This window comes from Agelaius phoeniceus, chromosome Z (assembly GCF_051311805.1).
Source record: "Agelaius phoeniceus isolate bAgePho1 chromosome Z, bAgePho1.hap1, whole genome shotgun sequence".
Classification (NCBI taxonomy): Eukaryota; Metazoa; Chordata; class Aves; order Passeriformes; family Icteridae; genus Agelaius; species Agelaius phoeniceus.
This window is the reverse complement of record NC_135303.1, coordinates 49,590,815-49,608,680: the sequence shown is the minus strand read 5'-3', so window position 1 is coordinate 49,608,680 and position 17,866 is coordinate 49,590,815. Positions and strand designations below refer to the sequence as shown.

At 45.1% G+C, this 17,866-nt stretch overlaps 1 protein-coding gene across 6 annotated transcripts in view; it reads left to right on the top strand.

Annotated features, from left to right (window-relative positions):
- CHRNB3 (cholinergic receptor nicotinic beta 3 subunit) overlaps positions 1-17,866 on the top strand; it is a 28,341-nt gene that overhangs the window by 6,605 nt on the left and 3,870 nt on the right. For 3 of the 6 annotated variants that reach the window (XM_077171119.1, XM_077171120.1, XM_077171124.1), the window contains 5 exons: positions 161-313; positions 8,787-8,914; positions 11,960-12,111; positions 13,167-13,211; positions 17,641-17,750. In XM_077171119.1, coding sequence (XP_077027234.1) covers positions 8,872-8,914; positions 11,960-12,111; positions 13,167-13,211; positions 17,641-17,750 — 350 coding nt within the window. In that variant the 5' untranslated portion in view covers positions 161-313; positions 8,787-8,871. The remainder of the gene's footprint in view (positions 1-160; positions 314-8,786; positions 8,915-11,959; positions 12,112-13,166; positions 13,212-17,640; positions 17,751-17,866) is intronic. The other 3 variants (XM_077171118.1, XM_077171122.1, XM_077171123.1) reach the window with 3 other exon arrangements.

Genomic DNA, 17,866 nt, shown 5'->3' with positions numbered 1-17,866 from the left:
TGATATTTACCTCTTGACCTGTCTACTAAGGTTGCTAGAACTTGGATTTTTTGATTCATATAATAGCCACCAGGTTATTGACATGTATATGACTTCAGTGATAAGATCCAATGAAATTAAATAAATATCTGCAAATGGTGCTTTCTTGTGTTGTTCACAGTGCTGCCTGGATTCCTACACCAAATAAAAGCCTAGCATCCTTCAACACCTTTTACTCCTTCAGACAGAAGAAATCAGAAGTTTACACATACAGGAGATGGCATTGTCCTTGCTTGTTTTCCACAGTAGGATTGCCATAAAATCTTGCTGCCTGGTAAATCCATCTCAGTGATATAAGTATAGAAGTAAGACTATTCTCCCTGCTAGAAATCTTTTATAATATCGAACAGTATATAATTTTCTTTGACTGTCCCTTGTGTGCCTCGTCTTGCTCATCTACAGCACTGCTCTTCTCTCTTAACAAAAATTCTTTTTTTTTTCTACTATTACTATCAGAATTTAAACATTTGTGTTTTCCAACACATTTTCTGATCTTTTGTGCATGATGAGCACTGACTACTGTAACTGACTACTCAGTTACAGAGGTTGTCAGCAATTGAACAGGGAATTGAATTCAGAAGGTGAGGCAGTAACCTCTTCTTATGGACTGGTAACTTTTTGCTGATTCATACTATAAAATTACCACAGAGATGAAAATGGAAAAGGCTGTTGGAAACAGCATTGGAATGAAAAGCATGTCTCTGAAGACTGCTTTGGGTTAATGGATGAGTTTGGCCTGAGGAAAGAGGATGCTTGCTTAATATTTTAATGGATTTCACTCTGTGCTTTCAAGCTGAGTTTTGCTTTTATTCTGCTTGCCTCTTGATTCATATATATAAGAGATATAAAAGTGAGCTTAGCAATTCTCAAGGGTTGGGAGGGTTTTCTGAGCAATGTCCTCAACACTGATGTAGCTTTCCCCCTCCACCTCTCAAAAAAAATCAACTGTAGAAGACCTGCTAGTGCTGAAATGTTAAAAGCCTAACTGAACATTTTGGGCAAAGCTTTGCTGAAACCATAATTTCTTCTTTGAATTTCTGAAAATGGTGTTGTATCATTAGGAAGTCCACCATGGACTTTTCTCAGCTTTGTGCAGAAGAGAGTTTCTGTGGCAGCCTCATTGTCTCAGACAAGACTAAGCAGCATTGTTCTTTTGGAACAAAGTCATGAAGTCATATGTAGCTTCAGCTGCCAAGTGCTTGCTTACGATATCACAACAGGAGATGAGCTCACAGTAGTGTGGCAGTCTCTGCTGCTGCTGTCAGATCACAGTAAGGTAAAATCCAGCTACAATGATAAATGGTTATTTACCTGACTGAGTAAAGTGCCTGATAGCATTCCTATGCAAATAGTCATCCCCATTACCCATAAAGGAATTAAACTCTGAATTAAACGCTGCAGTCTTTTTATTTATCCTTCTGATTTCACTTATTATCATGTTGTTTGCACCTGGTGTTAATGCATCAAGCTCTCTGGGCTTACTGAAAGCCTCAAAAAATTACAAACCATATGAAACCAGGTCTATTAGCTGACTTGCATTGAAAGTGAATGTGAAGAGTTTCCCCCATGCAGAGATGCAAGGATGATAATGTGGAGAAGGAGAACAGCAGCCCAGTTTGGTTTGAGGCAGTAAAAAGGTGGTTTTGAGCCTTTGTGAAGTTTAGTGGAGATGGCATTTGTTCTGTAAGCTTTATGGGGACCATGCCAAGTTGTCTCCTGGCACTCTACCCCATCATCTTGCCAGGAACTGGCCCTACATTTACCAGCCTTCTGTTGGAGAACTGGACATCTTCCCAGCCCATTTCTCCTGCACCATGTGAGTAGTCTGCAGAGCATTTTGGCTGTTATCCCCTATGTTCCACTTCCTCCTAATACATACAAATTGTCAGACTCTGCTCCCAGTTCAGGGAGTTATTCCAACCCAGCATCAGTTTACTAACAGGTGAGGTTACCTAAATACCTTTAGGTTAATTCTTCTGACTAGACACAGGCAGGCCATTAAAAGTTAGAGGAAATAGGATATTCTGACGTGATAGAAAATGCAAAACTAGTTTTTGTATGTTTTATAGGTAATATCAATTTTTTCTTTTTTTTCATATAAATTTTTGCTTTCTAGTGAGGTGAAGATGTAAACATTTGGTTTTGATTCAGCTTCTCTGGCTTGTAAGAAGCAAAACAAATGACAGATATAAAAGATGTCATCCAGTAGAGACAGTGGTTTAAGTATCAAAACCTTCCAGTTTGCTGTTTCATAACTTTAATCTATTTGATGAACTTACACTGTTTTAAGATATATGAATGGGTTACACCACATAATTACAAAATTATACCAAATAATTACAAAACCATTATTAGCAAATAATTACAGGGCATTCTACTACCTAACATTACTTTCACATCACTTTTGTTATGATTATATATTGCCCAAAGGTTAATTTTTGCAAATTATATGAAAAGCATAGTCTGACTTAATTCAGAAACTGAATGAAGCATCTGGTGAAAGCATCTGGTATGCTATGCTATGTTTACACTCATGTTTAACATCAATTGTTTCCATAGTTTCAGGCTAGTTGATATTACTGAGAACTGTTCTATTGAGGCTATAGGCTATCATGCATGCATGCCAAATGCCTTTATTTCTTCTACACTCAGTACTCTCAGGCATGAAGTCTGATGGGGTTTTGTTTGTACATATTCATGATCATGACATAGCAAGCAAATACCTAGGGGTAGATAACATGGAATTTTAAGCATATAGGTACACATTCAAGAGGACAATAATGCTTCATATAATAAGTTATTATAGATAGAATATTCTGGAAGTTATGTGAAAGTTGTTTTCTAGGTCTACATTTAAGTGTACTATCTTTGTTTATGAATCAGTGAAAATAGAAGCCCAAAACATCACTGGTGTTCAAAATGATGGTCCTGCATATAGTGTCTTTGGTTCCTACCTGTAAACATTTCTATCTAATCTTAAGAAACCTCTAGAAGGAATAAGTATTTTTCTTTATGAAGTATTTGGCAATAATCCTAACAGTATAAGACTCAGCATGGCAAGTAGGCATCTCTGGATAGAAGGCTCACATCCCAGTTCAAACTTTCAGGCAGGAGTCTTCAGAACAGCAGAGAGCTGATTGAGCCCTGCTGTGACACCCTAGAGAAGGACAGGTAGGAGTTGGCAGGTAGTATTACATGAATAACCCCTTGCAAAATCTCTCACCACTGTTTTCCCATGGAGAAGGTGGTTTTGTGATACTTTGACAGAGGTGAGGTCTGGTCTGTTGACTGGTCTGCTGCCAGAGCAGTTTCTACTTTGTAGCCAGCAATGATCTGAAGCAAAATGTATGCACATCATAGGACCCTGAGTTTTGTGAGGCTGAATATGGCTGAGAAAATTAGTGCTGCTGCATTTTCTGTAAAAATAGAACAGCTTCTAACAGCACCACAACAGCATACAGTAATATAATGAAGAAAGACATAGAGAAGTATTGGCTTCCAAACATTTCTAATGAAACATGATAATTGCTTTCATCTTTTAGACAGTCCAGAATTATTACCTCTGTCAAGATACATTTCTAAAGCTAAAAAAATCCACCTTATATGGATTGCGTGGACTATGTGGGCCCACAGGACAACCATCTGAGTTGACTCAGCAAATGATCATAAAGAGCAAATGCCCTCAAATGTGGGCAGGAACAGAGCTTGTAGAGTTCATCTAATTTTTGACAAAGCATTTAATTTTGCTATATCTTCAAGGGAGCCCCTCATCCTCCTATGCCAGATGGAGCAGTTCCAAAAAGAAAATGTGTCAGCTACCACCATTCTGGCTGTTTACTGGAGCTGTCACATCCAAAGAGGAGTGTATGAAATGGACAAAGCTGTGCAAAGAGCGATGCAGCTTATTGAGGCCATGGGACGCAGCAAGAATTGCCCTTTAAATTTTATGATTGCCTTGGGGATAAAAAGCCTGTATTCGGTCAGAATGAGAAAGCAGAACCTCTTGTCATAGAGCACTGCATGTGTTGGGATAAAGGCTTCTAGACAGCAGGTGTAGTCATTGAAAATGAGAGGCTGAGAGGCTCATGCAGTTAGGCATGAATCAAGTTCCTCTGTCATTCCTGAAGCAGTTGTCGTTAAAGCAGATTTTTCTCTGGCATCTTGCAAAGTCTTGATCCTTGCTAGTTGTTTGCTTACCCCTGAAATATTCCAAGCCTTGACATCTGAACAGCAAGTCCATGATGCTGCAGATAAAATTTGAGCTACAAGGAGCATTTATGAAAGCAGAGATGAGCTTGATGAAATGGAAAGAAAAGTTGAGAAAATGGCAGAGCTGAGCCACACCTTTGTTTACAGTCATTAACTCAGAACAAATTTGAAAATTATCATATTCAAAGCTAGGTAGTGTCACCAAAATGAGGAAGTGACCACAGTGCCGCCAGACACTCCTAAATGAGACCTCATGGTAAAGTTAGAACTGAAAAAGGAAAACAACCATTCTAATGCCAAAGGCGACACACCACTTATTAGAAATATTAATGTGTGTGCAGTGATGAAGAGCCTCTGCACCTCCCTAAGACCCGTGTCCCACGCCGGGTGAAGCACTGGGAGGTTTTTGCAGAGCAATGTGCAGCAGGCAGTTGCATGCACTCTGCAATGTCAGAAGGCACAGGGACTCAGACTTGAGCTCCATGTCAAGTCTGCATTCACATAGATGTGGTAGAAACGGGAAGGAAGGCAGGGAGGGCTTTCCTCATGGTAGCAAGGTGCCAAGGAAACCAAGGACTGAAACGACTCTTTAACTGCAAACCCTTGTCCCTGTTCGTGCAGAGCCTAATCACCGCCGAAACAACTGCGTGGGTGCAACTTTTTCGAATTCAGTTGAGGCAGCTGCCTCAAGGGCTCCTCTCAGCCCTTTCTGAGCCTGCTGCGCTGGCTGGTGCGTTCTCCTTGGCCGACACAGAGACAAACGCATACATTTCCATCCATGAAATGTATTCACGTTACCCTGGTCTCCCCAACAGAGCTCTCGCAGCGTGTAATACTGCAGCAGCCGTGTGCATTCCCTCGGCCCGGCTGGAGTCCCGGGAGCAGCCGGGCCCTCCGGCGCTGCCTGCGCTGCCCGCGGCCTGCCACGGCGGGGAGCTGGGACTGCGGCCACGGCGCCGCGGGAAGGCTGGAGCGGGCCAGAGCACCTCCGCTCGGCCTGAGGGGGGAAAGCGAGGGGGGAAAAGGCGGAGGGCCAGGTGGAGGAGGAAAGTGGCGACTGTGCTGAGGAACTGCGGTAGAAAAGGGTGTGTGGAGGAGGAGGGACGGATTAGAGGGGAAAAGGGCAGCAGGGAGGGCTGCATTGGGGTTTGCTTGGTGGGGCCGGCAAGCAAGCCATGAGCAAGAAGGAGGGCGTTTGCAGGGATAGGAAGCTGGAGAAGAGTGGACAGTGTGTATGGACAGGTTGACCGTTGGCTCCAAACTGTTCCATCTGGCACGTGGAAATGTTTGGTGCTGCAAAAATAACTGGTGAGCTGCTAAAACCAGCTCTGTTCTTGCCCAGTGAAAGCACACATTTTGAGAAGCTGCTGGGTGAAGAGAGGTGTCTGCTGCTGGCCAGAACTGAGATTAGAAAGAACCTGAGAAGTGTAAGGGCAAAGATGAGATTCCAGGAATTCTGCCCTTTCCCACCCCATTTTTTCTCCAGAAACTCTCCCTCACCTCCTATGGGCAAGTGTTCATGACAAGACGGATTCAGTCCTCCCTTGGGAGCTTCCAGGACATCACAAGGTGGGCCTTCCTTGGCTTCTGGCATGTCACCTACATGGACCAGGAAACGAGATGTGTTTGGGAAGGAGAAGACACATCTACCTAAAAGGTGTCTCTTCTTCCATAGTGCTACCTTATCTCTCTTTTCTCCTGCCTGGAGCTGACAAACCTAGGGGTGCAGCAAACTCTGCTTTGGCTCTGGGTTTTTGAAACAAAGTCTCAGAGTTCTGGTTCAGAGCATCTCCCATCTATGTCCTTCCCCTTCACCATCCTTCTGACTTTAATCCAGGTTTCCCACCCTCTGATTGCCAGACAGCACTGTCACCTTTCCCTGGAATCTGTTTTGCATGCTTGACTGCATGGTGCCTTCAGGTAACATGGCTTAGGACTGTCCATCATAACCTTGAGTTTTTGGTTGCTGCTAGTATTAACCATGTGTGCTCAAACAGATGGATTTGTGCCTCTAGGTAGAATTCTCTTTTTCTTGGCATTTTTGCTGCCTAGAGAGTGATGCCCAGCTCTAGTGTTGCTTGTGTCTAGGCTGTGCATGGCTCTTTGCAGCCTGGAATTGCAGCCTCATATTAGTTACAAATCCCATGAAAACTGTGGAAAAGCAAAGACATTTTCTCAATAGAGAATAGCTACTCAGCTACTGCCACAAGCAGAGTTCTGCCCAAGAATTAATTTGCTATCTCAGAATAGATGCACCTTATGCTTCATGGCCCGTTTGGCAAAATGGGAGTATTCATGCCTACCTCCCTTTCCAAAATGTTGGAGTGCAGGGCTGCATGAAGACTTGTGAACAGAAAACAACAGGCAAACAGAATTTCTGTCTCTAATACTCTCCTCTGGCTGTCTGGTAACTCTGGAAGCCAATGACCAGGCAAACCTCGTCCTTACATCTTGTCACTGTCTAGGCAGTGGGTGGGGGCAACGGTAATGCAACCATACTTCATACTTCCCTCTAAGCAACTATCATGTAGTAGCAAAAAGCCTACTCCTGTAGGCAGATAATAAATTAACTCCATTGCCATAAGGCAGCATGTTAAAGCCCCGTGAGAAACAAGTGTCTCTCATATTGCCTACCAGAGCAATGCCTGAATGCAATCTCAGGCAGTAACTACAATCAGAGGTGTCAATAGGCAAAGGCTGGGGCTTGCAGTCATGAGGCTAAAGGATGGATGATCTGAGGGTGATGAGTCTTGTACCGGACCACAAACATGTTGGAAAGTATGGGATAATCTGCAGAGAGCATTTTAAAGTGGTAACCTTGTTGCAGAAAAATTTGTGTCGGGCAGAATGATTTTGTTTAGACTCAGCTTTGTGGCAGTCTGTGGTGCTGTCTGTCCCCACCACTCTAGCCAAATGACTGCTGTTCTCTTGAAGACAGCATTAAAAAAAAGGAGCTTTCCTGTGTAGCTCAAGAAGTTGTGTGCTTGTGCCTGGTGTCGATCTAATAGGGAAACTGAGAAGTTACAGCAGCTGGTGTTGAAAGTACACTTCATTGAAGATGGTTTTTTGGTTGCACTCTTGTTTTTGCATGGCTTTCTGCATCTGCGATGAGGAAAGGTGCGGAAGAACCCAGCTGCTCCTCTAGTCCTGCCAGGTGACCAGGGGCAAAACTGTGGAGCTAGGAAGGGCCCTTGCAGATTTCTTGTGTGTAGTAGAGTAGTGGAAAAAGCAAACTCAGTGAGTCGCTGCCAGTGGCCTGCCTGAGAGCTGGGGATGCGGTAGGCTGCAAGGCCACAGAAGCATGAATAAGTTGATACGACACTACAAGAATGTTACTTGCAGCTGCAATGTGACTTTGAACCACACTTATATGGCAAATTTTTCGTTACAGCAAGATGAATAATCTGGTAAGATTACAGCTGCCAGTTATCAATCCTCTGTGAGGATTTTAGATAAGGCAAATCTGAATCACAAAACCTGTGACTGTACCAAAATCTGGACCACTGCCAGAAGTGTACCCTGTGTTGCTGAAAAAAACCCCAGGCTTCCATATAAAAGACAGCAAGCAATTTAATAGCCAGTATGAAATAATCAAAGCAGGAGGAGTTTTGGGTTTGGGGACAAGCTAAAAGAGTTTTGAATGCCTCTTCCTTAAACTTGAAAAGTTCAGGAGAAAACCTCCTCTTTCGCGAGATATGCCAAACTGACTCTCATTTGAGAAGAAAACAAAGATCCTGATAATCCTTCAGCAGAGGAGTGTCAGGGGGATGGGAAAAGAGGAACCTGCATCCCTTTTGATTATCAGCAATTTCTGGTGATTACTTCCAATTTCTGGTGGTTTCTGAAAGGAGCCTTGTGTGAGATAACACTGGGAGGGGCACTGACAGAGGCCTGACTACAGAGGAACTGGCTAAATAATCCTCACTCCCATTGGTAAACACAAGACCCCGGGGCAGCATTCTGTGTTAAGCTGTGCCAGTGGACAGTACTGTGCAAGGACTTCTGTGCTACTGCCTGTGATCTTTTGTGTATGAGATATAAATTTAGAAATCAGCATTGTTTTCCCACTTACTTCTTACTGGATTTTTTTGCCCCCCAAATTCATTTTATAGCTCCAGAACAGCAAATGTAGCATGGAATAAGCTAAGTTAGGTCTGTAGGGAATCTGCCTCTATAACTGATACAGCTGGAACAAACAGATAATCTGGCATCTGATTTATCTTTGAGTCTGAACTGTGGCCTGTTTTTTTTCTTTTCCCCAGCTGTAATCAGCAGTAGCATAAAAGATATTTTTCCTCCTTAAAAGACTTTCCTCTCGCATACTCCTAGACCGCAGTGCTTGTATCCATGTAAATACTGCCACAAGGAGATCAGTCAGAGTTTAGGACCCAGAGCCCTTTTTAAGGCTTACGGGATGTGACAGCTGACTGAAAATCAATGAAGTGTGATTTACCAAGCATCATAATGAGGGCAAGATAAGGCTAGGAAGGTGCTGCCTTGCCTTGCCGACTCTACTGCCTGCTTCGATTTTTAACTAGATTGTTTAAGTCCCCTGCAAAGATGAGACCAGTTTGCTAATGGAAACAGAAGATCAGATTTAAAGGAAAAGCCACGGTGGTGCCCATGCTTTGCCTAGTGCTCATTGTGCTGTGTCTGAGCCGCTCAGGTAGGTGTGATTTCTTCTTTTCCTTCCAAGCTGAGCTGCAGTTGTTCAGGTTTTTTTTCTGTTGGCGGGTTAGCTGCTGCTTTCTGGGATACGATGAATGCTGGCTTCCCCTAAACACCGTGTGAGTAGCAGAAGAGGGTTGTATCAGTTGCTGCCTTTGTGTTGCAGCCATGGTCAGTTTGACAACTAGGTTTTAATAACTGGTGGTGGGGCAATTGCTGGCTAGAAATTAACAAAAAAACCTAAGCTTGACTTCTGGCTGCAAAAGGGAATTAAGGGAGAATTTCTGTCACCAAGAGAAAACCTGAAATGCTTCAGGCAAACTGATAAAAGGCTAAGTGTCTTGTCTGTACTTATTGGGGTGTTTTGCACGTTTGTTTAGCAGACTTTCTGCCCCAGAGCTCCTGTCCTCCACCCATGGGGAACTGCTACTTGGACAGATCACAGAGAGAGACAGGAAACTGGGGGAGGGGGGAGATGGTAGACAGTGCATGAATGCTTGAATGCATGTTAACCTGCCAGGGAGCTCCCCAGTTTTTGCCTCTCAGCCCATCATATGGTAGATTCAGAAATGTATCTGTCCTATGGCTGCTCCTCTTCTTTTTTTCAAAGGCAGTGCTACTTTGTTCAATATTTTCTCCATGGGTTTATCTAGCTTAACCATAAAGTGGGGCTTGGTCAAAGGAACTGTTAGGCTATTTTCCCACATGATATTTCTTATTTCTCATTAATAACTTCTGCTTTTAAACTGTCTTTGTGCAAGTACTGAGGCTTTCTTAAAAAGGCAGCAATCTTCTTCCTTCTGACTTTCTTCCTTTTGAGGCTCCTCAAGTATTTTTCTCTTTTTCATGGCTTCCTCAGCAGATGAGATTCAACATATCTAGCCCCAAACCCAGCTTTACCACTTGTCTTCTATACCCCCTTGGAGCATTAGGTACCTGAACTTTATGTGAGATGTGGGCTGTGAAATGGCACTCTTTTCTTTTGCGGGGGAGTCATACACACCCACAGACACAAAGGGTGTGTGGCTGCATATATGTGTGCAGGATGTCATACTCAGATGAAAACAGAGCAATGTATTCTGGCAGTAAGAGCTTGTTTTGATCGTGCATATTTTGGGGTTATGGATTTTTCTATTCACGGGCTTTTCTGTTAAATTTCTTGTTTTTAACAACCATACACCCCTATGAATCTCCTAAAGGGAAGGCGAAATGTCTAGGAGATAGAGGCTCTGCAAAGATTCTTAGAGTCAAGAGGCTGGACCTCTGAGGCTGTGGGTAGTGAGGAGAGAGAAATGTGTTCTTTCTCTTCCTTTGGTTGCAGATGCAATACACATCTGCCACGTTTGGGCAACCAATCTAGTTTCCTAGGACAGACCGCAGACTCTGTCCATTATTTGCTGTGGAGGAGCTAGGGTCAGCTCTGGCATGAGAATAAACCCTGGAACAAGAGAAGGGGCATTTCTGGAAATAGCAGACCTCAAGGGCTTGTGACAAAGTGACAAGACAGAGTGTGGCCCTATAGAGGACCGCTATAAACTGTGCTGACAGCTTCATGAGCTATGCCTGGCTCTGGGATGGAACAGGTAGAAATGAGTGTGAAAGGTCCCTCTGATCAGCCAGCCTCTGCCTGCCCAGGGCTTGGTAACCCCACCTCACCTGTATTGCAGATACAGAGGACAAGCACAGCTTGTGCTAGAACATCTGACAGTAAAGTTGTTATTTTGTGAGTGCAAGCACTAGGTTTCAGAATTTATAGCTCCTTCAAAGAGGAATGGTATCTTGCTGTGTCTGGAAGTGGGGATGACAGTGTTGCTTGGACCTTGTGCTATCCTGAGAGAATCCATAGAGCATTAAAGAATGATTTTGTCCCATGGAAAACTCTGTTGTGAGATCAGGTTTTTGCTTTGGGCAGTTCTTCAGCTGTGTTGCTTGCTGTGAGGTGTAGCCCTGTCTGCAGCTTCAGACGGACCCTGACCAAGGTGGAGGAGGCTGCACAGCCTGTCATGCTCAGGAGATGGGCAGCAGCTGCTGGGGAAGGGGACATGGGCAGAGATAGTGGTCTGTGGTCACATCCTTTCCTCCATGTAGAGGCAGAGCATGATCCTCTGCCTCCAGTTTTCTCTCTGGAAGGGCTGCTGTGTTTGAATGCCCTTTCTCTCCATGTGGTACAGGGTCCCTGCTGGGGGCTGCCTTAACTCTGATCATTGATGCTCATGGTATGTGAGCATATTGACTGTGCCCTCCAGGGCTCTCCCACTGTCAGATCCTGGCACTGCAGATCCATGGGCCTGCAGACCCTCCCAACCTAATGCTTGGCAATCCAGGCACAGATGTTCTGCTCATCCTGGGGCTGTCAAGGCACAAGCTCACAGTGTCCTGTGAGGTCCCTTTTGACTGCTAACACAGCAATATTGGCTGTGACCCCTGTTGTGTGGGGCCAGTCTTTTTTCCTCCATGGTAGCTTTGAAGAGAGATAAGATCCTTCTCACTCTTGTTTGCTGTGTTTGTGCACAAGGGAAGAGATGGAGATCATGTCAGAACCTCAACACCACAGGGAGTGGGCTGAAGTTTGGGAAAGGATGGATGGTCTGCCCTTCCCCCTTCATGGTAGTAAGTGGAAGGGGGAGAATGGTGTCAGTGATTGTGAGAGTCACAAGTCATGCAGGTACAGGCCATGATATCTCTGTGCTTGCCTGTCAGATCTAGCTCTGACTGCATCATCCAGCTCTTACTGCTGCCTGATGGACTCTTTTTGCTTTGGCAAAAAGTCCATAGAAAACATAAACCTGGTACAAAGTCATCACTGCTCTGATCATTTTTTTTAATGTGAATTGGGCTTGGGCTATCTTGCCTTTCCATTAACTTGCCCTGGTTCTGCTGAGAGTCTGTGCATCTGAATTCCTGCAGAATTTGCTGTACAAGACAATTTGCTGCCCAGAGGTGAATTTTCCTTACATCATTGCTCTGTCTCACTTTTTCAGGTCATGGCATTCTCTATGTCTGCTTTCTGGCAATGCCTCCACTCTGTGTTGCTCTCTTCCAGATGTGAATGCCTTCAGTTCAGTTGCTGAAAATGAGGATGCGCTCCTCAAGCACTTATTTGAAGGCTATCAGAAATGGGTCCGCCCTGTGGAAAACTCCAACGACACCATCAAAGTCCTTTTTGGGTTAAAGATATCACAGCTTGTGGATGTGGTAAGTGTTGTGTTAGTAAAACACCACTTTTATAGATAGTTATGCCTCCACCTGGGAGGACTGGTAATGTAATTAGCTTTTGCCTCCTGACACAAGAAATGCACAGTGATGGTTGGATGGTTGGGCAGCAAAACACTGAGCATGAAATGCTGCTGGTGATACAACCTTCTCCCCACCCTGTTCCCCTCCACCCACAGCATGGACTGTAAGACTCATTTGTTTTGAAGGAAATCTGAAGGTCCTTTTTCCCCTATTGTTCTTAGGGAATATGGCCTAATTTCCATAAGGTTTTGATCAAACAACCCATGCCAGACAGTCCTTGACATTTATGTTGCAATTTAATGACAAGACATCTACAGGAGAGGACTGAGGAAGAGTAAGACCTGGCTGTATGTTATTCATTCCAAGCAAGCTAGCATTGATGCCAAAGATAGTTCAAGTCTTAACCCAGCTGGTCACTAAGATAAAACTCTAGACGCAACATAGCTAATCCGGTGTTTCTTCCTTTGTGGAAATTTCCCTTCTCTTTCTGCTGCAGTGCATGGTGGAATTTGCACAATGCCCAGAGGTACCCACACAACAATGTGCTCCTTACATCCCCCAGCCCCTGGTAACGTCCCTTTGTGCTGTGGAAAGCACACTCTAATTTTGTGCTTTATTTACATATTTAGGGCAATGTTTCAGCTTGTATCTTCCCAAACTCCCTTCAGGCTGAGCAGTGTGGGGAGATGAGCCATGCTATGAGCCCACAAGCATGTGTAACCTGATACCACTTTCTTTCTGAGCCCTGGCTGCATCCTGGGTCTTTGGCATATGATTCCTTTGAGCTCCTGCGAAATGCCAGACCTCAGTTTTCAGAGGCTCCCAGTGGTAGCAGGGACAGCACCTAGCAAGTCAGTCACTTTCCCTTAGTGGTGAGTGAAGAGCCCAAGCCCATGGGGAAACAGGACCATAGGGATCTCCTCATCTTGGCACAGGGTTGGACTCAGCAGGCACAGGGTCTGTTTCTAATGGCTGCTTTGGTATTACAATCTTCTCTCCCTGTCTCACTCTAGGATGAGAAGAATCAGCTGATGACAACCAACGTGTGGCTGAAACAGGTAAATTAGACCACATCAGACCTCCCTTTTCCCCATGGAAACTGCTGAGCTGAGTAGCCATCTCAGTTTGCTGCCCACTGTGCCATCCATCCCATTTCATGATGCTAAGTGGCCAGCACCAAGATACCTAACCTGAAGTTTTTCTTCACTCTTCTCCCTTCAGCCTATGTATGGAGACAGAAAGGCAGGCAAGGTGGCCTTTAGGACATAGGGTACCCTCTTCTCCTGACCTGCACCCCAGCTGTGTGCTCAAGCCAGTATTTATATCAGGGAAGCTGGTATTGCAGTGGCTATCCCTGGGATGTTGTATGTGCCCTGAGGGACTATCCTGTCTCATACTTAGAGGTCACACAAGTACTGTCTCCCTGGTCTGAGCCAAGAGTGGTGCCTCGGATAGATTTCTTCATTCCTCAGCATATGTAAAGAGAAAGAAGAGGCCAGTATGTTACACACACACACACACACACACACACACACACACACACACACCCCACAGACCTTTTCCCATTAAAAGCTGTAGCAAATTAGTCAGATCTCTCTATCATAATTGCTTCTGGAACAGATGGTGATTTATACAAATGATGGTAAGGTGCAAGTTGAACTGTTTGGTCTCCTTTCTTCTTCACTCCTGAAGAACACTGTTTTTGGTTTAGATTACATTGCACCGGTTTATTGACCTTGTGACAATTATTTTAAGTCTCTCAGCCTTGTGAGTATCTGTAAAGATGTCAGCTGATCCTGGGCAGAGGACATAAAAAACAAACTGTACTTGAAATCATGCCATGAGGAAAAGTTCTTGGGGGTCACTGGGCTGGTGGATGAGAAATGTGACTCAATTTTTGTCTCAGTCTGGGTACTGTACTGCTGCAGTGAGTGTGAGATTCTGGCTGGAGCAAGACGTCTAAAACCAATATGGATATTGCGTGTAAAGATGATCTTTCCCTTGAAGAGGGAGAAGCTCAGCCTTTCCCTCACTGTGGGGAAGACAGGATTTTCCCCTTTTGCTGGAGAAATTTCTCTCTGGTCCAAATACAACTGCTGGGAACCTGCCCTGAATTATCTGCAGTATTACGATTTCCCCACCTTTAGCTGCAGTTGTAGAGCCCCTTTTGTGCACAAGGCCACATCTTTGCTCCCTTTGAATATCCACTTAGGCAGACAGCAGAACTCATCTGCCCTCATCTGTCCCCTCCCCTTTCCAACCCACTCTCCTGCAGGCTGTAGGACCCACCTTCACCTGCAGATCCAAGCCCTATGCACTGTAGACACACTGATTTCTCTGGAAGCCTTTGGAATCCTCAGATTTTAGCTAGGGCAGCTCAGGGAAACTCAGGACTGTGATTTCCCAGAGTTGGGCTCTTGGGAGTTGTTACCATTTCTAATACCACTTCTCCATTTAATGAGCTAAGAGCATCAAGGTAATGCACGGGGAGTGGAAAATGAGGCACTGGCTGTGGTTTTCACATATGTAAGTGCCCTCAGGAGCTCAGGCTGAGCACTAAATACCTGTTCCTGACCCAGGTATCCTGCTGTGGAAGTTGTGTGTTCATGTAGGCCCAGCTCCCTCAGTTTTTCCTTGTACGAGGGATGATCCAGTCCCCTCATCATCTTTGTTACCCCTGGCTGGACTTGATCCATGTTTTCTCTGTCCTGAGGAGCCCAGAATTGGACACAGAGCTCCAGATCTACCTCACCAGATCTTCTGAGTAGAACTCCAGATGTGCTGAGCAGAGGGACAGGATCACCTCCCTTGACCTCCTGGCAATGCTCTCCCTAATGCACCCCAGGGTCCCATTGGCCTTCTTGGCCCCCAGGGCACACTGCTGGCTCATGGACAGCTTGTTGTGCACCAGGACCCCTAGGTCCTTTTCCACAGGTCACCCCCAGCCTGGGCTGGTGCCTGGGGTTGTTCCTTCCCAGCTGCAGGACCTTGAACTTGCCTCTGTTAAATTTCAGATGTTCTTCTCTTCCCATCCCTCCAGCTTGTCAAGGTCCTTCTGAAGGGCTGCACATCCCTCTGGGGTATTGTCCACTCCTCTGAACTTTGTGTCATGCTGAGAAGGCATCTGTGCCTTCATCCAAAGTTAAACAACACTGGGCCCAGTATGGAACCTTGGGGGACACCACCAGTGACGGGCTCCCAACCTGACCCTGTGGCACTGATTACAAGCTCTTTGGGATCTGCCATTCTGCCAGGTCTCAACCCACCTCACTGTTCACTCATCTAGTCCAAACATCCTGAGTTTGCCTACAAGGATGTTCTGAGAGAGACAGTGTTGAAAGCCTTGTTGTAATCAAGGTAGACAATATCCAGAGCTCTCTCTTGACCATCCAGGGAGATGTTTAATCATAGAAAGCAATGAGGTTGGTCAAGCATGATTTACTTTTAGTGAATCCATGCTGATTGCTCCTGATCACCTTCATAATTTCTCAGCAGGAGTCTTAATTTTCTTGGATAAGCAAACCTAAAACACAAGCATTTTCTTTTCCTTTTTTTGTTAACCTCAAACATCCTGGTGCTCAAGATGGTGGGACTTGATACACAAGCAGGCTGATACACAAGGTTCAGAGGAGCCTTTAGTGGTTGCTGAGAAAGTGTCTGGATTCAGGCAAGCTATGACCCCCTGCTAGCAAGGGTCAAGAATCTGAGTCTCATGTTTTTTGTTCCACAAGCAGTGGGTTAAACTCTTCAATGACAGCACAGAAATGGAAATTTGGTGGAACTGGAGGAAGGAGAGAGCGATTGCAATGTCTGGAGCAGCTTGGAAAAAATGGAGAAGAGAGGAAAGAGCCTTATACATCTGATGCTATGGTTTGTGTCAGCATAGCCCACAGGGAGATTCCTGTTTTAAACTGCTCATCTTCCAAGTCTGCACTCAACCTATTTTCTGCTCTAGTAAGAAGAAACAACCATTTGCCTTGCAGACACGAAAGAGCACTTTAGCTGGGAGAGAAATCAATGCAGGGCAGGGAGAAAGTGAGGAGTATTGCAGATGGAGCAAATCGCCCAGGCCAAGAGGCTGCTCCAGTTAAACTCCAGAGGGATGATTCTACCCTGGCTCACAGGGTATTTGCTGCTCTTGTGTTAGGAGGCTACAAGATGACTGTGTTGGTTGCTGCTCGGCCCTGTCCATCCCCTTGCATGATGTATGTTTCCAGCCTAAGCCTTGTTGTACCTATTACAGGAAGTGTCCAGGACATAGGTGAGACTGACCACTTAACAGCCTAGGCTTCTGGAGACATCTGTTAGAAAACCATCTTCAGAGAAAAGATCATGCTAAAAGTGGTGTACTCTGTCCCCGATTCTGAGGCTATGAGCAGCAATGGCCCCTCCTCTCTTTCCACACCTGAACAATAACAAGTCTCTCTAGTATAGCTGTGAAAAGCATGTGGAGTCAAAGAAATAAGAAGGGAACCATATGGAGAATTAATAGAAAATATTGCTTTTTTGGTTCATCCTTAAGTCATGACGGAAATTACCCAGTGAAGGCTGAGACCTCTGCATCCCTGGAGATCTCTTAGTGCTGCAGCTTAATGGAAACTGGTTCATCTTCCACTTCTTGGTATTGACCACAGCCTACAGCTTTTGTATGACATTGCTGCTATTTCTGTGGGCAAATGAATATCCTCATCAATAATGAACAAGGATCAGAGAGCTGATTTTCCATTGCCTTTCTGTGGAAATCTCCAGGTTGTTGGAGCCACTTTGTTATGACCTCCCTATCTGAAAATCCAAAAAAAGAGACACAGTTATTCTAGAGTTCAACATGATGAAAATGGAGAGGATTCTCCCTGCTTTTGTAACCAGATACTTTACAATAACATCATATTATTTTTCCTGCAACAGTCTGCAGGTCTTTCTGATGAAAGACCAATTTTTTTTTTTTTTTTTTTTGCAAGGATGGTGTACAGATATTAGGTGTTGTATTCCATTTACTGAAAAAAGCCAGGTCTCCACTGAAAAGTGAATTAAGGCCACCTCTTTGTCATTTGAGTGCTAGTACCCATATCACCTAGGGTCCATGGGGTCTTCCATGGGGTCTGTGCCAGCCAAAACCAGCTTGGGCTGGTTCTCAGAGGGAAGGAAAGCTGCTGCACTAAAAGGAAGTGGCTCCTTCATTCTAGACTACTCTCAGGTGGGCTGTGCAGGGTGGTGAGTGAAGTGAGAGTCAAGTGCTCTCCAGGAGTGCTGGCTTTGAGGTTACTAGCTTAGGGATGGGTTCTTGGGTCTCACCTGTGTCTGGAGGAGCAGTGCCTGTGGGGATCACCACCTCCCAGCCATGCCTGTCTCGCACCCTCTCTGCAGCTGAGCAGCCTCATAGCAGGTTCTGCCTGCTGTGCTGTGTGTGCAGCTGTTGAGGCTCATGCAGGGGTGAGGAAAGAGGTCACTGCTTATGAGTGGGCAGAGGACTCTGCTGTTTTGTTATAGGAATGGATTGACCACAAGCTCTCCTGGAATCCAGATGAATATGGTGGGATCACTGCTATCCGGGTCCCCTCTGAGTCTCTGTGGCTTCCTGACATCGTTTTGTTTGAAAAGTAAGTAGTGTGGCTCCTTGCTCTGGGCTTGGGCCAGAGCTTGGGCAATGCATGTCAGCTACTGTGAGGCTTGTGTGTGCTGTCAGAAAGCTGCTTCTTTAGGCTGTGTGAATGTT